The sequence below is a fragment of the Hemitrygon akajei genome, chromosome 19, assembly GCF_048418815.1.
Source record: "Hemitrygon akajei chromosome 19, sHemAka1.3, whole genome shotgun sequence".
In the NCBI taxonomy this organism is placed as follows: Eukaryota; Metazoa; Chordata; class Chondrichthyes; order Myliobatiformes; family Dasyatidae; genus Hemitrygon; species Hemitrygon akajei.
This window is the reverse complement of record NC_133142.1, coordinates 41,250,820-41,275,859: the sequence shown is the minus strand read 5'-3', so window position 1 is coordinate 41,275,859 and position 25,040 is coordinate 41,250,820. Positions and strand designations below refer to the sequence as shown.

Sequence of the window (25,040 nt, the reverse complement as noted above, 5' to 3'; positions counted from 1 at the left end):
ACTGCTCCAGTGAATAATGACCTTAGATGCTGTTTCTCTGGGGCTTGTGCTTCTCCTTGTAACAGTGCGTGTTTACTTCAGGTGATCTGGTTTCTTCCTATCTTAAAGACATATGAGTAGTTTAATAGGCTGCTGTAAACTGCCTAAGCAGAAAGTTTGATGGATATATGTATATGTAAGAGGATTTTAACAATATAAAATATGCAAAATTAATGTTATATATTTGGTGATGTGGCCATGCCATATCTCTAAATAAATATGAAAGTCATAAATAGTATATTTTTTGAACAGGCAAATTATTAGCTGTCAGTTTTGTTTTCTATTTAGCAGTTTTATTGAGAAATCTATAGTAGTTCATCATTGTAAAACTGTTCATAGCATCTGGTACTTGAATGTAACAAATTGTTCTGTTATTTACAAGCAAGACAATTTTTCCTGATTTCTTTTCCTCAGATTTTTTTTCATTCCCTGCTGGTAGCTTATGACACCACAAATAAATCCATTTCAACTCAAGGCAAGGTATTGATTTTTGTTAATCTCAGGAAGTTGGTAACAACATGACATAGTTAGTGCCACAGGTACAACTACATGAAGCAAACAGAAGATGTATAAGGATTGATTTTTTTCATTATTATGGGCATTTTTGTTTCATTATTTATAGATTATCTGGAAGGCTTTATCATTATCTCGAGGCAAAAACTGTTTAGGTAAATTTATCCTCGAGCAAAACTCATAGAACATTTAATAATTTGGATTTCAATATTAAGTATGAACTGCTTTTGCAAGTATTATTAGCATTTAAAAACACTATTTCTGATAGATGTTCCAGAGGAACCAGAAGGTTTGAAGTTGTCTATTCTGCAAAACAGGACTATACGATTAACATGGGAGCCTGGTTATAGCCACAATACTCCTATAACAGGTAGGTAAAGCTTTATATTTGATATACATTTTTTCTTTATTTAAGTGATGCTCACAGAAAGATCATGGTAAATAACAGGAAGCTCAGATTTGGATCTGATGCTCAGTAAATGGATATGAATTCTTCTAGTTTAGATAACATTGGGTTTGCAGATGAAAAATGAAAGAATGGAGCAAAATGCACTACATAGGACTATTTTGGTTATACACCAATTTCCTAGCTTTGTATAAAGTAGCAAAAGCTAAGCCTAAAGTGGATAGAATTAAACAAGAGCAAAGGATCCCCTTTGGAGTAAGGTTATTTGGTAAATGCACTGGATTTTTATAAATTTTCAACAGTAAGAAAAAAGTCTTTGTTGATGTTACTACCTGCAAAAGAAGGAAATAGTTACCTTTCACCATTGACAATACCACCAGAGATGTATGGAAAAAGTCATTTGTAATAAGTTTCATCTACACAAAATTTGGTTGTTAACATATTTTCTGCTGTAGGAATACACTGTGGCAAATATCACATGCCAGTCAGAATTATTTAACTTTTACATATATTTTTGATGGAAAACATATTTCTATTGTGTTTAACATATGATTGAATTTCATTACAATATGCGAACAGATTAAACTGTAATATGCATAATTTTGTAACTTAAGTTTTCATTCAACAGTAAGCAAATATGACAGCTTCAAATTAAGAATCACAGATCTCCATTATATGAAATGATAGTCCAGCAAGCTTCTGAGAAAACTGCTTTTATCATGAATTGCTGTCTCAGAGTAAATTCTTCACCTGTGACCCAAAATAGACTAGTTACCAAGGTGTATACAAACTCAGACAAACTATCATTGATTTATTTCTCATAATAATTGAATTACAATGAAAGCTCATCAAATTGTAATGTTATCTTTGTTTCTTTCTCCAGGAGGTGTCTCATTAGCTGAGTATTTATAGCAGTGTTTTTTTATTTTAGATTTTCAACAGCTGCACCATTTTACCTTTATATTGTTGACTTGCATGTTACTTAATGGGTTTATTCACCTGTGAAACATTATTTTTATAGAATTTATTGTGGAGGAAAATACATTTGAACCTGGAAGATGGCATGAAAAGACTAGAGTTAATGGAAATCAAACTTCAGTAGTGCTGCAACTCTCCCCTTATGTAACCTACCAGTTCCGTGTATTATCTGTAAATATAGTGGGCAAAAGTCGACCGAGTGTGCCTTCCAAAAACCACACAACAGAGTCTGCAGGTATGTAAAGACAAATGGTTGCTTAATTCTCTTTCATTAAAATAAAACTTGAAAAATACAATACGTAACATCCATAAAAACTAAGAGTAGCGATATAAAATATTTATTCTCTCAGCTAAAATTTTGGAATATTTTCAGATTGTACATTGAGAAAATTTAATCATTGTTTATGAGGGTATTCCAAATTCCAACTTTCTTGAAAAGACCAGATATGCTTGTGCTCAATTAGTTTTCTCTGATTTATATTTATTAACCTAGCTGAACTACATGAGCAGCTTTGTATCTTATTCTGTTGTTGATTTTTCACTCTCATTCTGTTTTTACTTTTTGTCTTTCTCCTGGCCTTTGTTAAGATATGCACCTCTCTACATTTCTTCATCTCCCCTCCTCCATATGCAGTCTGGATTTTTACAGATTGTTTAGTGCTTACCATACAGAGTTTTAGCTTTCTAAAGGTTGCCTATAAAGAATGAAAATCTTCTTAATCCAGGACCAAACTGAAATTTCACTACATTTAATTATTTAATGACCAATATAAAGACATATTATTCTTTATATTGGAGTAGCAATTTAAGATCAAATAACTGGGTTACCTAATATGAGAAGAGTTAAAATAGAGAACAATACATTTTCTGGCAGAATCTGTCTATGAAATCTCATTATGTTGAAATGGACTCTAAATATGGGACAACTTATTATCTAAAAATATAAACTCAGTTCCTTTAAAAATGAAGATGTTCTCACTTTTACAATTATTCAAAATAACTTAAATGAAGTTGTGTGTTCACTAATGGTATGAGACATTGCAAGGCTAATAACTATTTTGCAGAGTAGGCAGTTCATTTGTCACATTCATTTTCTTCCCAAAAATATAGAATTCACTGGAATTAAATGAGACTCATTGGTCTTTGTCAGGATTTACACATGAATAGTACTTACTTGGAGTAAGTGTGAATCATTCCAATGAGGTTTCAGAAGTGGAAATGTTATCACAAAACAGATTAAGATAATTGACAAGGAAGAAAGTCCAAGATTAATTATCAGTTGATTGATCATTTAACTGATCAATAAACTCATTACTGATTTGTTATTCTTGTTGTCTTTGTGAGAATGCTTAATCCACTTACTTTGTGCCCAGAGTCAAAAATGTCACCTTTCATTATCTTGACGAATACAGAATTGTATAAATAAGGATGTCAAGAGGAATGGAACTGTTTATATTACTGCTTCAGGACTGATACAGTTCAAAGTTCAAAGAGAATCTATTATCAAAGTACACATACTACATACCACATACTATTCTGAGATTCATGTTCTTGTGGGTATTCACTGTAGATATAAAGAAATATAATGGAGTCAACTGAGAACAACACACAAAGATTGCCTAACAACCAATGGGCAAGAGAAGGCAAACTGCAATACAAAAAAAACACAAAGAATAACAATAAATAAATAAGGAATAAATAATATTAAGAACATGAATTGTAGAGTCATTGAAAGTGAGAGCACAGGTTGTGGAATCAGTTCAGTATTGAATTGAGTGAAGTTGTTTGCGCTGGTTCAAGAATCTGATGGTTGTAGTGTAATAAATGTTTCTGAACCTGGTGGTGTGTGACCCAGTGGTCCTGGACTGGCTTCTTAATAGCAGCAGCAAGAACAGAGCATGGCTTGAATGGTAAGGGGGGGGGGGGGGGTCATTGATGATGGATGCTTTGTTCTTGTGATTTCACTCCTTGTAGATGTGCTCCATATTGAGGAGGGTTTTTCTTGTGATGGAGTGGCCTGTGTCTACTACATTTTGCAGGCTTTTCTATTCATTGGCATTGGTGTTTCCATGCCATACCATAATGCAACCAGACTGGATACTTCCACTGTGCATCCATTGCCATTTGTCAAAGTTTTAGATGACATGATGATCTGTGCAAACTTCTAAGGAAGTAGAGACACTGCTATGCCTTCTTTGTAATGGCACCTATGTGCTGGTCCCAGGACAGATCCTCAGAAATCATAATGCCAAGGAATTTAAAGTTACTGACACTCTTTACCTCTGATCCCATGATGAGGACTGGCTCATGGATCTCCAGTTTCCTCCTCCTGTAGTCAATAATCAGCTCTTCAGTTTCCCTAATGTTGAGTGAGAAGATATTGTGGCACTTATCAACTGATTTTCAGTTTCCTTCCTATATGCCAATTCATCACCACCTTTGGTGACATTAGTAAACTTGAATGTGACATTGGAGCTGTGCTTAGCCTCACAGTCATAAGTATAAAGTGAGCAGAGCAACGTGTTAAGCTTACGGCCTTGTAGTGCACCTGTGCTGATGGTGATTGTGGAGGAGATATTATTGACATTCTGAACTAACAAGGGTCTGCAAGTGAGGAAAATGAGGATCCAGTTGCACAAGGAGGTATTGAGGGCTAGGTCTTGGAGCTACTTGATTAGTTTTGAGAAGATGATAGTGTTGAATGCAGAGTTGTAGTTAATGAAGTTCATCTAGATATATGTGTCTTCCCCGCTCAGGTGTTCTAGAGCTAAATGAAAGCCAAGGAAATGGCATCTGCTGTTGACCTGTTGACCTAGGCAAAATGGAATGGATCCAAGTTAAACTTCTAAGGCAGGAGTTGATATATTTCATCAACAATCTCTCAAAGCACTTCATCACAGTGAATGTAAATGCTACTGGGCAATAGTCTTTCAGACAGGTTACCATGTTCCTCTGGGGCACTGGTATGATCGAAGCCTAATTGAACCAGGTGGGTATCACAGACTGCCAAAAGCCAGAGAATTAAGATATCAGTAAATACTCCCACCACTTTATTAGTACAGGTCTTCAATACATAGCCTGATACAACAACTAGACCAATGTTTTCTGTAGGTTCACCCTCTTAAAGGATTCTCTCATGTCGGCCTTGGAGACGGAACTCACCGTGTCACCAGGGGCTGTGGGACCTTATGAAGGTGTTCTGTCAGTAAAGCAAACATAAAAGACTTTGAGTTCATCTCAGAGTGAAACCTTGTCACATACTGTACTTCACTTGGTTGCTACAGAATCTCAACCCAAATCCACTTAACTGCACAGACACTATTTGACCTACAAACACAAGAAAATCTGCAGATGCTGGAAATCCAAAGCAATGCACACAAAATGCTGGAAGAACTCAGCTGGCTAGGCAGCATCTAAGAAAAAGAGTAAACAATCGATCTTTTGGGGCAGGACCCTACATCTGGACTGGAGTAAACGATGTGAAAACAAAATAAGAACATGGGGGGGGGGGGGGAGGAAGAAGTACAGTCGGCCCTCCTTATCCGCGGATTCCGTATGTGCGGATTCAACCAACCGTGGATTGGGAAAACCCGGGAGTTCTCTCTCTAGCACTTGTTGCTTGAGCATGTACAGACTAATCTTTCTTGTCATTATTCCCTAAACAATACAGTATAACAACTATTTACATAGCATTTACATTGTATTAGCTATTATAAGTAATCTAGAAATGACTTAAAAGTACAGGCAGTCCCCGGGTTTTGAATGAGTTCCATTCCTGAGTCTGTCTTTAAGTCGGATTTGAAGTCAGAACAGGTACATCCGGTATTATTTAGCGTCAGTTAGTCAAACGTTTTTCTTAGTATATAGTACATATTTTACCTTTCTATGCATATAAAACACTTAAGAAACATATGTATTTCAATAATTTAACCACTGTGTTGCTCAGTAATAATTGTAGCTTTCATCAGGGCAGGGCCTTTCATATGCTCCATTAAAATTGTTTCGATCTTTGACCGATTGTAGTCTAACGCTTTTCCAATGACCAGTGGTGTTTCACCTCTTTCCGATCACTGTATTACTTCCACCTTATTTTAAATCGCGATTGTGATTATTTTCATGAACAGAAACACTGCGGGTTCGGAGCTGCACCGCCAGGTCCTAATGTTCACTGCATGGAGACACGTTAAATAAAGTCCGGGGTTCCACTGGGTCCTAAAGACCACCACACTATACATGTTAAATAAGGGACTTGAGCATGCGCAAGTTTTGGTATCTGCGGGGGGGTCCCAGAACTAATCCCCCGCGGATAAGGAGGGCAGACTGTACTGTTACGTACCCACCACGGTTTAAATGAACCAGCAGCAATAGACCATGCCTGGAGTTTGGATTTTATGTTAAAACCATTATCTTTAAAAGTATCTACTTAATATAGCAACATTTTTGGGCAGTGGGTGAATCAGCCCTCTTGAGCTTTTTGATCTCGTCACTTGAGATTCAGTTTCACGCAAACCTGCCACTTTGATCTGGCCCATGCCTTCATTAACCAGGTCCAACACTTGCCTTTCTTGGATCTCGCCCCTCCTGACACAGGTCATCGGGTTTGTTGAGGTCTGGTCAGGGTTAATTGGGGTATGACTAGGGTTTGTAGGGGTGTGTGCCCCTTTGGACCTTAGGATTAGGTGTGAGTGTTGGGCTGGTGGATATATATGTGTGTCTGCGAGCAGTAAGGCTGCGGAGTTTTGAGTGGTGAGGTATGAGGTGCTATGGTGGATAGGCTCGTGTGGTGAAGCCAGGTTAATGTGGCCCATGCCTTTCATTATCATGGTCCGACGCCGGTTCATTTAATGAACCGGGTGTGCACTGGGACACGTCATCAGTAATGCATCCTCGGACCACTGGGTGTTTCGGATCTTTAATCATTAGAAATCCTCCCCGAGGTGACCCAGCCAGGGATGATCAGGCCCAGCTTGTGTTTTTTCCCATGAAGCAGGATAATGAGAGCCATGTAATTCAGAGAGTAATGATTCTGTGCAGGAAGGCACAGAGTCGACTATACTTCCTTAGAAGGTTGGCGTCATTCAATGTCTGTAGTGAGATGCTGAAGATGTTCTATAGGTCAGTTGTGGAGAGCGCCCTCTTCTTTGTGGTGGCGTGTTGGGGAGGAAGCATTAAGAAGAGGGACGCCTCACGTCTTAATAAGCTGGTAAGGAAGGCGGGCTCTGTCTTGGGCAAAGTACTGGAGAGTTTAACATCGGTAGCTGAGCGAAGGGCGCTGAGTAGGCTACAGTCAATTATGGATAACTCTGAACATCCTCTACATAGCACCATCCAGAGACAGAGAAGCAGTTTCAGCGACAGGTTACTATCGATGCAATGCTCCTCAGACAGGATGAAGAGGTCAATACTCCCCAATGCCATTCGGCTTTACAATTCAACCACCAGGAGTAAGATATGTTAAAGTGCCGGGGTTAGGACTCAATGTATTTAAGTAAACTACTTAAGAACTTTTTAAAAGCTATTATTAATGCTTTTTGAGAGGGTGATTTTAGATGCATATCATATTTTTACTGAGATAAGTATTGTATGTAATTAGTTTTGCTACAATAAGTGTATGGGACATTGGAAAAAATGTTGAATTTCCCCATGGGGATGAATAAAGTATCTATCTATCTATCTATCTATCTATATTTAAACATCATTACCTGGCATTTGTGTGCCTGGGATTGCATGGGTTAAATTGACAGAATAATCAAAAGTAAACAGTGTTATGAGTATACATATGTGTAAATATAACTCCCAAACCATTGAGCTTGGGGGGGGGGGGGGGGGCACCAGGCTTAAAATCTTGAGATGGTAAGGTATGAAAGTTCAGTTCATCCACAGATTAAATGATGTGAGAGAGATATTTGTAATCCAAGCTGAATGTCAAGAGAAGGCATTTATGTCATATTCCACAGGTTCCACAGTGGTAACACAGGATAACAATGGCCATAGTATTTATCACATAGGTAGATTCCACAAGGTTGTCCTAATCACACAACGTGATAACTACTTATCGATGTGATGGTTTGATGCCCAACCCACCCTTGTGGGCACTCGAAAGTTCCAACCAGTGAACCCTTAGTCACCGGCTTCCTTCCATTGTCCGACTCCAACTGTGACTGACCGTGTGTGGGTGAGTGTCCTTGCTTAAATCAAAACAAGCTGCAGAGTTAAATAGTTCTGCCCCTCTCTCTCTCTCTCTCTCTAAGAATCAAACAGAAGCCAAGAAAGCTGGTGGCTGACATCACCCAGGCTCTCTGTCTTAAATTGACAGTCCACGGCAAGATAACTCTAGGGGTTCATCATACTTCCCCAGAAAAGTGAAAATTTTGATCAAAGAGCAAAATTTTAACTGCAAACTATAGAATGTAAAACAATATATATGTGATTATCATTTAACACATTGCAGAAGCATATACAAACACCAGTTTTTTTTTCCACTCTTGAACTTAGCATCTGGACAGACAATCTGCAGTGATATTGTCTGCGCCTTTCACATGCTTTATTACCATATCATATCCCTGCAAAATCAGACTTTGTGGTTGAACTGGAGTCCGATTAACCATTTTCTTTAATCATATATATGCAAACATCCACCCTGGGGATGGGATAAGCATCCGTCTTTGTTACTGCAGTTAACCTTCCTATAATCAGTACAAAATCTAACGCTACCATCAGGTTTGAGCACAATAACACAGGATGAGACCCAATCTGATGTTGACGGTCTGATAATACCATTTTTCAGCATATATTCAATCTCCTGCTCAGCCAATTCAGTCTTTTCTATGTTCATGCGATAGGGGTGCTGCTTAATTGGGTCAGCTTGACCAACATCTACGTCATGCACAGCGACCGAAGTTTTTTTGGGTACATTAGGAAACAAGTCTTAAAACTTTAGAATTAATTCTTTCAGTTGTTGTCGTTGCATTGGCTACAAATGGACCAATTTGTTATCAATGTTTTCCAAAATAACAGAGTTCATGAGCCTCACTGAGACTACGTTTGGCTTGTTAAAATTCACAGACGAATCAGTTATCCCATTCTCAGGCCCTCCAGTTTCACATGTTCCCACAACAACACTCACAGATGGCATCTCCAGGTCAAAATAATGATTTATCATATTTACATGTACCACCTGTATGGGTTTTCTTTGATCGGGTGTTTTAATAACAAAATTCAAAGAATCAATTTTAGAGATTATTTTGCTAAACTTTGCTTGGAGTGGATTTGTCAACATTGGAAATAATTGCCCGGTTATCATACCAATGTTTCATGTTGTTTTGAGAATTCTGTAAGTTTTGTCTTGCAAGGCTACAGACTTGGTGTAATTTATTTTTGAACTCCAAAACATAGTTTAACAAGCTAACATACACTTTTTCATCAGTCCACTGTTCCCTCAGCAAGGGCAAAGGTCCCCTCAGTCTGTGACCAAATGCAAGTACAAATCGACTAAAACTCAGCGATTTTTGCACCAATTCTCTTACAGCAAATAGGAGCAAATATACCCCCTCATCCCAGTCTTTTCCATTCTCAACACAGTATGTCTTAATCATTGTTTTGAGGGTAGAATGAAATCTTTCTAAAGCTCCTTGTAATTCTGGATGGTATGCAAACGATGTAATTTGTTTGGCTCCCAGTTCACAAACTACCTACTGGAATAATCCTGATGTAAAATTACTGCCTTGATCTGATTGCATTTCTTTAGGCAAACTGAACAAAGTAAAAAACTTGGTGAGAGCCTTCACCACAGTTATAGCTTTAATATTTCTGAGCGGGATCACCTCTGGGAATCTGGATGCAGTACACATAATGGTTAACAGATACTGATGGCCAGCTGTTGTCTATGGCAATGGGCCAACACAATCCACTATAACTTTGGAAAAAGGTTCACCGAATGCAAGTATAGGCTGAAGTGGGGCCACTGGGATGACCTGATTATGTTTACCCACAACTTGACAAGTGTAACAGGTTCTGCAAAAGGTCACAACATCTTTCCTCAGATTAGGCCAGTAAAATTCTTCCCTAATCCTGTTTACAGTTTTATTCACCCCAAAAATGCCTAAAGGCATACTGTGAGCCAAAGTCAAAAGTTTAGTCCTATAGACTTTAGGAACTGCAACTTGCTGAACAATTGCCCATTCCTCATTCACAGGTACAGTAGGTGGTCTTCACTTCCTCTTCAATACCCCATCGTTGAGATAGTACCCTACTGGCACTTTTTTAATCTCATCATCTGAGAGAGCTGTTTCTTTCAAAGCTTCAGTCTCAGGATCTGGATTTTGTTTCACTACAAACTCCTTCCTAGACAAAGATAAATCTTTCTCATCAGACTTACTCCCTGAATCCTGTTGAAACAATGAAGGCAGAAAAGTCCCTGACAAATCATCATCACCTAACTCCAGATTTTGGCTATCCTGGGCATCGGAATTATGCTGCACAGAACTGTCTACGTTGGCAGCCTTTTTAGTAATGCTTCATGTTACTGCGCAAGCAGGATAAATATTAACAGCCATCTGTAGGTCATCAGTGGCAGGCTTATTTGTCAGCTGCACTGCTGGATAAACTTCACCACCTGCTATGTCATTTCCTAACAACAAAGGAACACCCCCTCACTGGTAACTTGGGATGGATCCCTATCTTGAGAGGTCCCAAAAACAAACCAGACTTCAAAATTATCTAATGCAGAGGTACAGAAACAACACCTTTCCAAATACCTTTTTATAAGATTTACCTCATCAGTTTTAGTCTCATCACCAAACTTTAGAACTCTGTCTAATATAAGTGGCTGAGAAGCCCCAGTGTCTTGAAGACTTTTCACTAGTACTGAGGTTGACCACTTATTCATGACACCAACCCATCTCATATAAAAGGATCAAATCTCTTCTTAACTCGGTCAGCTTTCTCAGTCCTTAACTGAGCCTCAACAGAATGTTCAGAACCCGGTGGGTCTTTAGGTGCTTCAACCTGCTGAATACAAGCATTTGGGACTGCCTCCTTTTCCTTTTTCTTCTTCAGGATGGAACAATTAGCCATCATGTGACCATCTTCCTTACAATAGTAACAAGTAAGACCAGACTACTTCTCCTTTGACTACCTCCCTTCATCCTTACTTTTGTCACTAGTTCCCAATTTAATTTCTGGTTTACCCTGCGGGTTATCCCTGCTACTCTTTTGGAAGCTCTTATGCGGGGTAAACTTAGCCTTGTGGGTTAAAGCAAACTCATCTGCTAATCTAGCAGACTCCCGTAAAGTGGCAGCATTCTGTTTATCTAAATATGTCTTTATATCATCAAGGACACACCTTTTGAATGCTTCAATCAAAGCCAACTCTTTCAAACTGTTAAAATCATCATTTACATTCTTAGATGTGCACCAACTATCAAAATATACAAGCTTCTCATAATCAAATTCCACATAAGTCTGGGTCATAGACTTCTTCAAATTTCTAAACCTTTATCTATAAGCTTCTAGAACCATCTCATAAGCTTTAAGCACTGCCTGTTTCACAATATAATAATTAGCTGCATCTTCAAGAGATAGGGCTTGTTGGGCTTTACCCTTAAATACAGTTTGTAACAAAACAGGCCAACTGCTTTTCAGCCAATTTTGACTCTGAGCCACTTTTTCAAAACGCAAGTATTTATCACTTTCTGCTTCGTCAAATGGAGGTACCAATTTAACCTCCCGACTGGCACTAAACCCATCGCCAGGGTCTAGCACTAGACCTCCTTGCTGCAATCTCTCTATCTTTTCCAGCTCAAACTGCCTCTGTTTTTTTGCTTCCTCAGCCTCAAAATGCCTTCATCTATCCTCAAACAGCCTTTGTCTTTCCTCAGCCTCTAAATTAAGTTGTTCTAACTGAAACTACTGCTCAAGGTTAAATGATTTACTTTCAGGAAACACCTCCAACTCCTCCACTTTAAACACATCCGTAGGTACATAATGCTCAGCTGTTATCCTCTGAATCTGTGCGCTCATTGTCAATTTCACCTTAGTAAGTTTTAACTTTTTAGCAATACTCAATAACTCAAACCTTCTGGCGTCCTCTAATGCCTCAGAGGTTGGCACTTTCAGAAATTTATCAACATCCATTGCTGCTGATTTTCCCTCACACAAGTAAATCAAAAGGGATTTCCCCAATCAAATCGGTACTTGATTAATCAATAAGCCCGCAAATTTGTTCATATCCCGGACGCAAACCCCAATTTTGTTATGTACCTGTAACGGTTTAAATAAACCAGCAGCAACAGACTATGCCTGGAGTCTGGTTTTGATGTTAAAACCGCTATCTTTAATACTATCTACTTAATATAGCAACTTAATCAAGAATAATCAAAAGTTAACAGTGTTATGAGTATACATATGTGTCAATATAACTCCCAAACCATTGAGCTTTGGGGGGGGGGGGGGCACCAGGCCTAAAATAATGAGATGCTAAGGTATGAAAGTTCAGTTCATCCACAGACTAAATGATGTGAGAGAGATATTTGTAATCCAAGGTGAATGTCGAGAGAAGGCACTTATGTCATATTCCACAGGTTCCATTGTGGTAACACAGAATAACAATCACTGTAGGTTTTATCCGTCGTCGTTCCAAATCCACTTATGAATTATAACCAATAGTAGCTTATCACAGGGGTACTGTCTTCAAAGGGAACTACCACCCAGGCAAGGGTTAACACATGGGTAGATTCCACAAGGTTGCCCCAATCATACAACGTGATAGCCACTTATCGAAGTGCTGGGTCGATGCTCAACCCACTCTTGTGGGCACTCAAAAGACCCAACCAGTGACCCTTTAGTCACTTGCTTCCTTCCAATGTCTGACTCCAACTGCAACTGACTGTGTGTGAGTGAGTGTCCTTACTTAAATCAAAACAAACTGCAGAGTTAAATAGTTCTGCCCTTCTCTCTGTCTTAGTAAGAATCAAATAGGAGCCAAGAAAGCCGGCAGCTGGCTTCACTCAAGCACTCTCTGTCAAATTGACAGCCCACTGCAAGATAAACCTAGGGGTTCATTACAGTATAAGCTGGTAGGTGATAGGTGAAACCGGGAGGGAGGAGTGTATGACCCCAACAAACTCACATGTGAAGTGCCGCCTCACTGGGAAGGATTGTTTGGGGGGTCTTAGTGGTAGTGAGGGAGGAGGTATAGGGGCAGGTGAGGCAGGTGTCCCACTTGCAAGGGTAAGTACCAGGAAGGAGATCAGTGGGGTGGGACGAGTGGACAAGAAAGCAATCCCTGCAGAAAGCGGAAAGTGAGGGTGGGGGAGGAGGGAAAAAGGTGCTTGGTGGTGTGATCTTATTGTAGATGGCGGAAGTTATGGAGAAATATGTGCTGGATGTGGAGACTAGCGAGGTGGTAGGTAAAGACAACAGGAACCATATCCCGAGTGTGGCGGCAGGAGGATGGGATGAGGGCAAACATTCACAAAATGGAAGAGATGCGAGTGAGGGCAGTGTTGACAGTGGAGGAAGGGAAGCACCTTTCTTTGAAGGAGGAGGACATCTGATTACTTCTGGAATGAGAACCTGTGAGTCATTTGGGGCCATCAACTGAATCTGATACTCGCGTTGGAGGAACGACATCTTATATTCTGTCTGGGAAGCCTCCATCCTGATGGCATGGAGATTGATTTCTCAAATTTCCCAATTCCTGTTTCCCTCTTCCACCTAATCACTTTACCTGCCCATCACCTCCCTCTGGTGCTCCTCATCATTCCCTTTCTCCCATGGTCATCTACCCCCTCTTATCAGATTCCCCCTCATCCAGTCCTGTATCTCTTTCACCAATCAATTTCCCAGCTCTTTACTTCGCCCCCTCCCACCTCCTGATTTTACCTATCATTACCACCTTGTACTTCTTGCTCCACTCCCCCAACCTTCCTACACTGACTTCTCATCTTCTTTCTCAGGTCCTGATGAAGAGTCAGCCTGTAATGCCGACAATTTACTCTTTTTGATAGATGTTGCCTGGCCTGCTGAGTTCCTCTAGCACTTTGTGTGTACTACTTGACAAAATCAGTTTTTTCCAGCAGTTTTCCCTTTGCTCCAGATTCCAGCATCTACTGCTTCTTTCGTTTCTGTTTATATCACTTATTTGTTTATTTTGCAGATGGAAGTGTGGCTACATTGTAAATTTCATTGGTTGCCAAAAACACCCCTGTGATTTAGCACTAGATTAAAAAAAAAGGTTTTAGTCTTCAACTTAATGCCAGTAATGTTATTTGTTAATTTTCATAACCTCCAAGAATGTCTTGGATTTTGGCTAACTGGCTGGAGGGATAGAGGGATAAAGGTGACCCTTTCTAGTTGACTGCCAGTGACTAGTGATGTTCTGCAGATATCAGTGTTGGGATTGGTTTTTTTCATGTCATATGTCAGTGATATCATATATCCTGATATCATATATCAGGATGACGGATGATGGATGATATATGGCCAACTTTGTAGGCAATAAAAAAAATAGGTGGTGGGGCAGGTAGTACTAGGGAATGGGGGATTCTGCAGAAGGATTCAGACAGATTAGGAGAATTAGCATAGAAGTAACAGATGGAATACAGAGTAGGGAATTGTATTGTCATGCACTTTTATAGAAGGAATAGGGACATAGACTATTTTCAAAGTGGGGAGAAATTTCAGAAAATAGAGAGGTGCAAAGAGATTTTGGAGTTCTCTTGCAGGATTCCCAACCGGTTAATTTGCAGTTTGGGTCGATAGTAATGAAGGCAAATGCAACGGTAGCATTCATTTTGTAAGAACAAGAATATAAAAGCAAGGATGTAATAATAAGGCTTTATAAGGTGTTGATCAGACCACACTTGGAGTATTGTGAGCAATTATGGGCCCCTTATCTACAAAAGGATGTGCTGGCATTGAGAGGGTCCAGAGAAGGTTCATGATAATGATCCCAGAAATGCAAGGGTTAATATGTGAGCAGCATTTTATAGCTTTTGATTTGTTCTTACTAGAGTTTAGAAGAATGAATAGGCATTTCATTGAAACTGGAATACCTAGACAGAGTGGACATGGAAAGGATGTTTATAATAGTGGGGGAGACTACACTCAGTAGGCACAGCCTCAGAAGAGAAGGACATCATTTTAGCACTGGGGTTCCCAACCTGGCATCTGCAGGCTCTTCGATTAATGGTTTTGGTCCATGACATAAAATAGGTTGGGAACACTTGCTTTGGAACAAAGATGTGGAGGGATTTCTTAGTCAGTGGATGTTAAATCTGTACAATCTATTGCCACCGATGACAGTGGGGGCTAATTTTAGAGAAGATTGATGGTTCTTAATTACTAAGAGCATCAAAGCTTACAGAGAGTAGGCAGAAGAGCAGATTGAGAGGGATTTTACATCAGTCATGATGGAATGGTGAATAAAACTTGATAGGCCGGATGGCCTAATTCTCCTATATCTTATGGACTAATATCATTTTGTCAAAGGTAAACCATCCTGTAACCTACCATTCCATATGGAAGATTTAAAAAAAACACACTAAGTAATTCAAAAAGCATTGTTTATTCGAAATATAGAAACAAGAATGTCATTCACCTAATGGGAATTGGCTTGTCAGTTTTAATATATATACATATAAAATCTTCTGTTTCTCCCTTTTTCATTTAATTGCCAAGTAAATATTGCCCTTCCTTTAAGAATATGTTAATTGGTTTGTAGTCTCAATCTTTTGTGTGGTTGTTTATGTGTGTGGAGGGAGGAAGGTGGAGAATTTCATTGCTTAATAATGGAAGGAAATCATTCCTACCTTCCTGTCAGTTAATTTCTAAAAATAATTCTTGATACCTGCCAATTTAAAATCTAAAATCCGATTGAAAATTCCGCCCAGATTTAAATTGGTCATTCTTGTAAATAATGTCAGACAGAAAAGAATGAGTATTTTTCCTGTAAATATCTTTCTAAATAAAAGGACCAAGGAGGAAAGGAGAATTCTTGCAGTTGTATTTATATTATCAGAATGTATCACATGCTGGCAAATGTTTTTCCTCATTTCTGACAGGTAGATTAAATAAATAGATTTAAACCAACAATTTGCTTTACACTGAATTGGTAAGTGCGTATTGCTTCAAAAATAGTGCAGGATTCCTTATAAATTTAGCTTGCTTTCATAATATGTAGGACCAATAATGACGTGTTACTTGAGCTGTATTTCAGCATGACTGGATCTCAGAAAATAATTGTTCATTGCATGCAAGGCAGAACACTGTCAGTAATCAAACTGTTCCATTCTTTATGCTCACTGTGAGTCCTAGATTCGCCAACTGTGCCTGGGTAATTGCAAATAATCTCTGATGGAGGAAGTCTGACCACCTAGCAGACTATGAAGGACCTGTGATCAGTCAGTAACTCTGCACATTTTTACAGATCTCAGTATAGCAATCAATCAAGACCTCTGTACTTCAATATTTGATGCTTTCACACAATTTCACCAAGCTGATTTAAGACGCTGCAAAGAGCTGTCAGAAGAAAGTATATATTTTTTCAGGAACGGTATATAAAGTGAAAAGGAGAGTCGAAAGTAGATATTGTATTGCTGGAAAATTATGCTGGAGAGGTAGTAATGGGGAAGAAGGAAATGGCAAATTAATTGAATCAGTAGTTTGCATCAGTATTCGCTATGGGAGATGCTAGTAGGATGCTAGAAATTCAAGATCATCCGTTGGCAAAAGTGACTGCACTTGCATTACAAAGCAAAAGGCACATGGGAAGCAGAAAAGGTCTGAAGGTAAATAAATCAACTGAATGAGATGGACTACACTCCAAGAGGTAGCTGAAGAAACCGTGCAGGCCTCAGTAATGATTTTACAAGAGTCAATAGATTCTGGCATAGTTCTGGAGGACTGGAAAATTGCAAATGCAATTTCAGTCCTCAAGAAGGGGAGGGGGGGGGGGGAGTCAAAAGAAAGGAAATTATTGACCAGTTAGCCTGACCTCAGTGTTTGGGAAGACGTTGGTGTCAATTGCTAAGGATGAGGTTTTGGGGTACTTGGAGGCACATGCTAAAATAAGCCAAAGTCAGCATGGTTTCCTTAAGGCAAAATCCTGACATATCTGTTGAAATTCTATGAGGAAATAATTAGCAAGATAGACAAAGGACAATTGGTGGGTGTTGCATACTTGAATTTTCAGAAGGCCTTTAACGAGGTGCTGCACATGAGGCAGCTTAGCAAGGTAAGAGCCCATGGTATTACAGGAAAGATATTAGAATGGATAGAACACTGGTTGATTGGAAGTAGGCAAGGTTTGGGAATAGAGGGAGCCTTTTCTGGTTAGTTGCCAGTGACTAGTGGTGTTCCAAGGGATCTGTGATGGGACCGCTTCTTTTTATGTTATATTTCAATGATTTGGATGATAGAATTGATGACATTGTGACCAAGATTGTGACTGATATGAGGGGCGGGTAATGTTGAGGAAGCTGGGAAGGATTTAGATAGATTAGGAGAATGTGCAAAGAAACGACAATGAAAAACAGTGTCGGAAAGATCTTGGTCATGCACTTTGGTAGAAGGAATAACTGCCAGAACTATTGTCTAAACAGGAAGAAAATTTTTAAAAATCTGAGTTGCAAAGGGTCTTGGGTGTACTTGTGCAGGATTCCCTAAGGTTAACTTGTTTATCTTTTAAGAGACTCCTGGACAGGTATATTGACAGGTATAAGGTTAACTTGCAAGTCGAGTCAATGGTGAGGAAGGCAAATACAAGGTAAGCATTTATTTTGAGAAGACTATAATATAAAAATAAAGATGTAATGCTAAGGCATTATAAGGCACTGACAAGACCTCGCTTCGAATATTGTGAGCAGTTTTGGACCCCTTTTCTAAGAAAGTATAGAAACATAGAAAACCTATAGCACAATACAGGCCCTTCGGCCCACAAAGCTGTGCCAAACATGACCTTACTTGAGAAATTACCTATGGTTACCCATAGCCCTCTACTTTTCTGAGCTCCATATACCTGTCCAGGAGTCTCTTAAAAGACCCTATCATATCCACCTCCACCACCATCGCCCACAGCTCATTCCACACACTCACCACTCTCTGCATAAAAAAGTTACCCCTGATATCTCTTCTGTACCTACTTCCAAGCACCTTAAGACTGTGCCCTCTTGTGCTAGCCATTTCAGCCCTGGGAAAAAGCCTCTGACTATCCACATGACCAATGCCTCTCATCATCTTATACACCTCTAGCAGGACATCTCACATCTTACACACGCTCCCCAATCCAGGCAGCATCCTTGTAAATCTCCTCTGCACCATTTCTATGGTTTCCATATCCTTCCTATAGTGAGGCGACCAGAACTGAGCACAATACTCCAAGTGGGGTCTGACCAAGGTCCTATATAGCTGCAACATTACCTCTCAGCTCTTAAACTCAAACCCATCCCATGATTAATGAAGGACAATGCACCATATGCCTTCTTAACCACAGATTCAACCTGTGAAGCAGCTTTGAGTGTCCTATGGACTCAGACTCCAAGATCCCTCTGCTCCTCCACATTGCCAAGAGTCTTACCATTAATACTACTGTATATTCTGTCATCATATTTGACCTACCAAAATGAACCACCTCAAACTTATCTGGATTGAATGCCATCTGCCACTTCTCAGCCCAGTTTTGTATCCTATCAATGTCCCGTTGTAACCTCTGACAGCTCTCCACACTATCCTCAACACACCCAACCTTTGTGTCATCAGCAAACTTACTAACCCATCCCTCCACTTCCTCATACAGGTTATTTATAAAAATCATGAAGAGTAGGGGTACCTGAACAGATCCCTGAGGCACTCCACTGGTGATCAACCTCCATGCAGAATATGACCCATCTACAACTACTCTTTGCCTTCTGTGGGTAACCAGTTCTGGACCCACAAAGCAATATACCCTTGGATCCCACACATCCTTACTTTCTCAATAAGCCTTGCATGAGGTACCTTGTCAAATACCTTGCTGAAATCCATATACACTACATTTACTGCTCTTCATTCATCAATATGTTTAGTCACATCCTCAAAAGGTTCATTCAGGCTCGTAATGCATGACCTGTCTTTCACAAAGCCATGCTGACTATTCCTGATCATATTATGCCTCTCCAAATATTCATAAATTTTGCCACTCAGGATCTTCTCCATCAGCTTACCAACCACTGAAGTAAGACTCACTGGTCCATAATTTCCTGGGCTACCTCTATTTCCTTTCCTGAATAATGGAACAACATCCGCAACCCTCCAATCCTCTAGAACCTCTCCCGTCTCCATTGATGATGCGAAGATCATCGTCAGAGGCTCAGCAATCTCCTCCCTCACCTCCCACGATAGCCTGGGGTAAATCTCATCTGGTCCCAGTGACTTATCTAACTTGATGCTTTCCAAAAGCTCCAGCACATCCTCTTTCTTAATGTCTACATGCTCAAGCTTTTCAGTCCTCTGTAGGTCATCCCTATAATCGCCAAGATCTTTTTCTGTAGTGAATACTGAAGCAAAGTACTCTTTAAGTACCTTTGCTATCTCTTTCGGTTCCATACACACTTTTCCACTGTCACACTTGATTGGTCCTATTCCCTCACCTCTTATCCTCTTGCTCTTCACATACTTGTAGAATACCTTGGGGTTTTCCTTAATCCTGTCCACCGAGGCCTTCTCATGCTTCCCCTTCTGGCTCTCCTAATTTCTTCCTTGAGCTTCTTCCTGTTAGCCTTATAATCATCCAGATCTCTATCATTACCTAGCTTTTTGAATCTTTTGCAGGTTTTCTTTTCTTCTTGACTAGATTTACAACAGCCTTTGTACACCACAGTTCCTGTATCCTACCATCCTTTCCCTGTCCTATTGGAACGTACCTATGCAGAACTTCACACAAACATCCCCTGAACATTTGCCACATTTCTTCCGTATATTTCCCTGAGAACACCTGTTTCCAATTTATGTTTCCTAGTTCCTGCCTGATAGCCTTATATTTCCCCTTACTCCAATTAAACACTTTCCTTACTTTCCTGTTCCTATCCCTCTTCAAAGCTATGGTAAAGGATGTGTTGACATTGGAGAGGGTTCAAAGGAGGTTCATGAAAATTATTCCAGGAATGAAAGGGTTATCATACGAGGAGCATTTGATGGTTCTGTGCCTGTACTCACTGGAATTTAGAAGCCTGAGGATTGGCCTAATTGAAACCTTCTGAATGTTGAAAGTCCTAGATAGAGTGGATGTTTCTAATATTGAGGAGGGGGAGGTCTAGGACTAGAGGACACAACCTCAGAATACATGGGTGTCCATTTAGAACAGAAATAAGGAGGAATTTCTTTAGCCAGAAGGCAGTGAATTTGTGTACTTCTTTGCTATAGTTAGTTATGGAGGCCAGGTCATTGGGTCAGGAAGTGAAAGGTTACAGGAAAAAGACAGAAGAATGGGGTTGAATGGGAAATGGATCATGCAGGATGAAATGTCGGAGCAAACTTGATGGGCTGAATGGCCTAATTATGCTTCTTTGTCTCATGGTCTTATATGAACTAACTGAAATGCTTCCAGTCGGATAAATTGGTTACTGTATTCAAGCACAGCAACCAAGCCTGGAACATAAGTAGTTTGGTGGTTTTGAAATAAGAGGCTTCGCCAATTAGATAGTTAACATAACTAAGCAATAAGAATCATAATTCAGACAAAAGTACTTGTCTTTCACCTTCCCCACTTAAAACATATTCTTGTGCCTTACAGAATTAATTAGCAGGAATTACTCTGAGCCTGTCCTATAGCTAATAATGCATAAACTAGGCATAAGCTCAAAAGAACAAGTATGCTTCATTTTGGCTCATATCCCTTATGCACAACATTAGCTGGGGAAAAAAATCAAGTTTCTTCATTCTTAGCTAGTTATGTTCCTTAATTCTGGTGAGTCATCATAAAGCTTTTTCTATCTCTAGCCAATAATCCCTGAGATGAGGTTGCATTTGACTGATTTATATAAAGAAAACAAGTTTTTGATTTTTTTTTGCACTTATGAGAGTGTTTTGGATGAATGGTGCTTGAGTTCCAAATTCTACCTAATTGGTCTACACCTGTGACTTAACTCCCATCTGATATTTATTGTAATTAAATTTAATTGCCTTTGTCTACCAAACACTTAAACATAACTTGCCATTGTACTGAAAATAAAAAAAACGTTTTATCTCTCGATCAAATTGTTCCAAGTGAATTTTGTTTCTCATGATTGCCAGTCGACTCCACCCACCAATCTCAAGCATAGAACTTTGTCAAATGTGTTTTGAAATTCTAATTGGTTGACTGAAAAGGAGTCTTTTTGACTGGAATGTATAATGGAATTTTATTCTTTCTGTCATAGTGTAACAAAATGCTGCTGTTCATTGCATTCACTTGCCACATCTCAGCAGTCAGAGAATACACTGTTGACCTCGACTCTCTATTTAGTCCACCTCACTGCCAATTATCAACCATGTCACAAATACTTTGTGTGCTTTCATTATCAAAAGCCCTAAAGAAGTCTATATATGTAATACATAGATACCTCCTCATGCAGACTAGTGAACACTGCAGAAGGTTCAGCGACTAGTCGGGTATGACTCAGTCTGCAAGTGCTGGCTTCATTAGCTCGCATTGTCAACGTTCCCAGTCTTTGTCTCTGATGATGAATTTCAGTAACTTTCAACAACTGATATTAGTCAGAAGGGTCTACTGCTTCCAGCCTCCTTTCTCTTTCGCTTCTTAAGTAAGAAAATTATATTTCTAATTCTGCAAGGCTAATTGTTTTGGAGAAGCAAGAGCAAATTTGCATAAAATTATAAACAATTTTGATGACTATCTGTGGTAAAAATAAACACCAACATTTGAAATCCTTGCAGGAATTTAATCTACAAATGAGTTAAGTTCATAAGAAAAGAGAAGGATCAGGAACACTATTGACTGTCTGAACAGACTCAAGACATCAACTGTCTGATTCTTCTTGTGTCTTAAGCTTTTAATAACCGCAGAACAGGAACTAGAGTCAGAGAAGAAATGCATTAATACAACAAATAAGACTTCTTCAATAGCAGCTGCCAAATGCAGAGCCTTTGCTACATAGGTCAAGGATAGCACTTACAGATTCAACACTGAGTTGCTCAACATACTGACTAGGCCATGTCTCAATGTCCCTCCATTTTTTGGGTTACATCTCATAATGTTTCTTTCCTTTGCTGATATTCTTTACATTCAGCTTGTCACAGTTCTTCAAAATGAGACCAAGCCATATCAAATTCTAAACCATATAGGCATCCAAAACTAGTTACTTTATACATACAGTACTGATGGTATCTGTCTTGCAAAAGCCTTTTCTTGTCTTGCTACTCCCAATCAGTATTATTCAGAGGCTCCAACATAACTGATGAACGGCTGGAGGCTACAGATAACCTTGAAGGGTAGCTCTCTGCCAAAGCCTGGCTCCAGACTGCATTATTATTCCCAGTCTTTTCAAAGCAGACTGGGTTGGCTGGCTGCAACTGCAGAGGTGGGGAGACAGTGCTGGATTTACAATTGCTGTTCTCATGAGTGGCAGTATCAAAATGCTAGAAGAACTCAGCAGGTCCAGCAGCTTCTTGGAGAGGAATAAACAGCTGACATTGCAGGTTGAGACCCTTCATCAGCGCATCAAGCCATTTCCAGACCCTTGAGGCAGTAACAGTAGGTCCCGTTGAAGTAAACATATGGAATGCTGAACACATCAGGTTGTGCAGCATCTGTATAATAAGGAATAAACTTCATTATTATGAGTTTTTATTTCTGATTCCTAGCTTCAGGAGTCTGGTTTTCAATCCTATTGAAGAATGGGTTGCTCAGCAACCATCTCAAACTAAGCAACCCTATCAACAATGGGATCCAGAGCTGTGATGGTGGCATCTTGACATTACATGCCAGAGCTTCTGTAGGAGCAGTCAGCCTTTGGGTGGCACTCTGCCCCTACTGCCATGCAGACTGTGACATCACATAAGATTAAAATTAGTTTTATACATTGAAGTACTAAAATGTACAGTCATTTGCATCAATGATCAGCACGCTCCAAGGATGGGGGCAGCCGGCAAGTGTTGCTGTGCTTCTGGAACCAACATAGCATGTCCACAACTTACTAACCCTAACCTTTGGAATTTTGAGGAAACCAGAGCACTCAGAGAAAACCCAAGTTGTCATGGGGAGATTGTGCAAACTCCTTACAGACAGCAGTGGGAATTGAACCTGGATCACTGGCATCGAAGAACGTTACACTAATCACTACACTACCATGCCACCCATTAAAGGGTGGAAGGTGATTGTTCCAGTGTGTTATGGAATGGCCTCCAATTCCCTTGCCCGAAGGAATGAGATCTAGCACAGGAGTGGGCAAGGTTGGAATTGAATTTGCCCATGACTTTTGACCTTTCAAGCAAACCTGCCCATGTACCAAGTATTACATTATACCTGCCCAATGTCTTGTATTTGTAAGTGCCTCACTGTAATTCTCTATTAAATAATTGAAAGGAAGTTGAATAGGATCATAAAAATTGAATTAGCTAAAGACGGTCTTTAAAATTTGTTTACAACATATTTCTTGTATTAGAGAAGCGTATTTGATGTATTACTCCAGCAATGAGTGCACAAAATGCAGTCTGACAGTCAGAAGGGAAATTAAACTTTAATCCTTCTAACAAGTGGAGGGAGAAGATCCCATGGTACTTTATCTTTTCTCCTTTTGCAGTCCCTTTCAATCAAGGAAAACTTGCTTTCCATCTGTTTTGAGACTGGGGGTTCTGATATGACTGATCAGGCCATTGTAAGAAGTGCAGTCTCTTCCAAAAGCAGGGCAGGATGGTGGGTAGTTTGTGAGGTCGTATTCTGCTTATTCAGCGATTCTGTGTGCTCCTGATGGTGAGTTCGCAACACCATCCCTGATGCTTCTCCTTTGAGCAGTCACATCCCAGACGTTCTCAGGAGCCGGTATTGCATTTTTCAAGGTTTTGACTATGTCCTTGAAGCATTTCCTCTGTCCCATAACACATTTCAAAAAAAAAAATTAGAAATCTGGTGTTGTGGCATGTAAGAAATATAGCTTCCTAAAGTAGCTAACCAAGTGTTCCAGGAACCTCAGTGTTGTGAACGTTGTTCCATTAGCAGAGAATGGTATTGGCTTGCTTATCTGTCCAGTGAATTTTAAGAGTTTGAGCAGCTCCGTTGATACTTTGCCAGTACATTGAAATGCCTATCATCTATAGTGCAAGTGTCAGAAGCATAGGGAAGGTTAGCATCACTGACCAGTAGACCATGAGGAGTATGGCATTCTGACGACTTAATCTTCAAACACCATTTGCCCTATTAATGAAAGACTCTCCAGTGCATAGAAGGCAGTAGTGAATTTCATCATTAATGCCTGCCTTCACCATGAGATGCATATCAGGATAAGAGCATAAAACCATAAGATATAGGAGCAGAAGTAGGCCATTTGGACCATCAAATCTACTCTGCCATTCAATCATGTGCTGATCCAATTCTTCCAGTCATCCCTACTCCCCTGTTTTCACCCCATACACTTTGATGCCCTAGCTAGTCAAGAATCTATCTATCTCTGCCTTAAATACACCCAATGACTTGGCCTCCACAGCAGCTTGTGGCAACAGACTCCACAGATTTACCACCCTCTGACTAAGGTAATTTCTCTGCACCTCAGTTCTAAAAGGATGACCTTCTATCTTGAAGTCATCACCTCTTGTCCTAGAATCTCCTACCATGGGAAATAACTTTGCCATATCTAATTTGAACAGGTTATTTAACATTCTGAATGTTTCTATGATATCCCCCTTCATTCTCCTGAACACCAGGGAATACAGCCCAAGAGTTGCCAGATGTTCCTCATACAGTAACCCTTTTATTCCTTTTGTGAAAAGATAAGAAAAGTTCTTTTGTATTTTCTGAAAAACCGTTACCTGCCCCAAGCAGTAAGGCTGATTCACATCTCTACCCATAATTCCTGCCCCCCCCCCCCCCAATCACCACTATTTTATCAGTTCCTGACAGAGTCACCTTGTGTAC

General features: G+C 39.7%; 1 protein-coding gene across 10 annotated transcripts in view; it reads left to right on the top strand.

Moving 5' to 3' along the window:
• The window catches only part of chl1b (cell adhesion molecule L1-like b), a 920,799-nt gene that overhangs the window by 566,663 nt on the left and 329,096 nt on the right, over positions 1-25,040 (top strand). For all 10 annotated transcript variants that reach the window (XM_073072426.1, XM_073072427.1, XM_073072429.1 and 7 more), the window contains 2 exons: positions 821-922; positions 1,980-2,171. In XM_073072426.1, the coding sequence (XP_072928527.1) occupies positions 821-922; positions 1,980-2,171 (294 nt within the window). The remainder of the gene's footprint in view (positions 1-820; positions 923-1,979; positions 2,172-25,040) is intronic.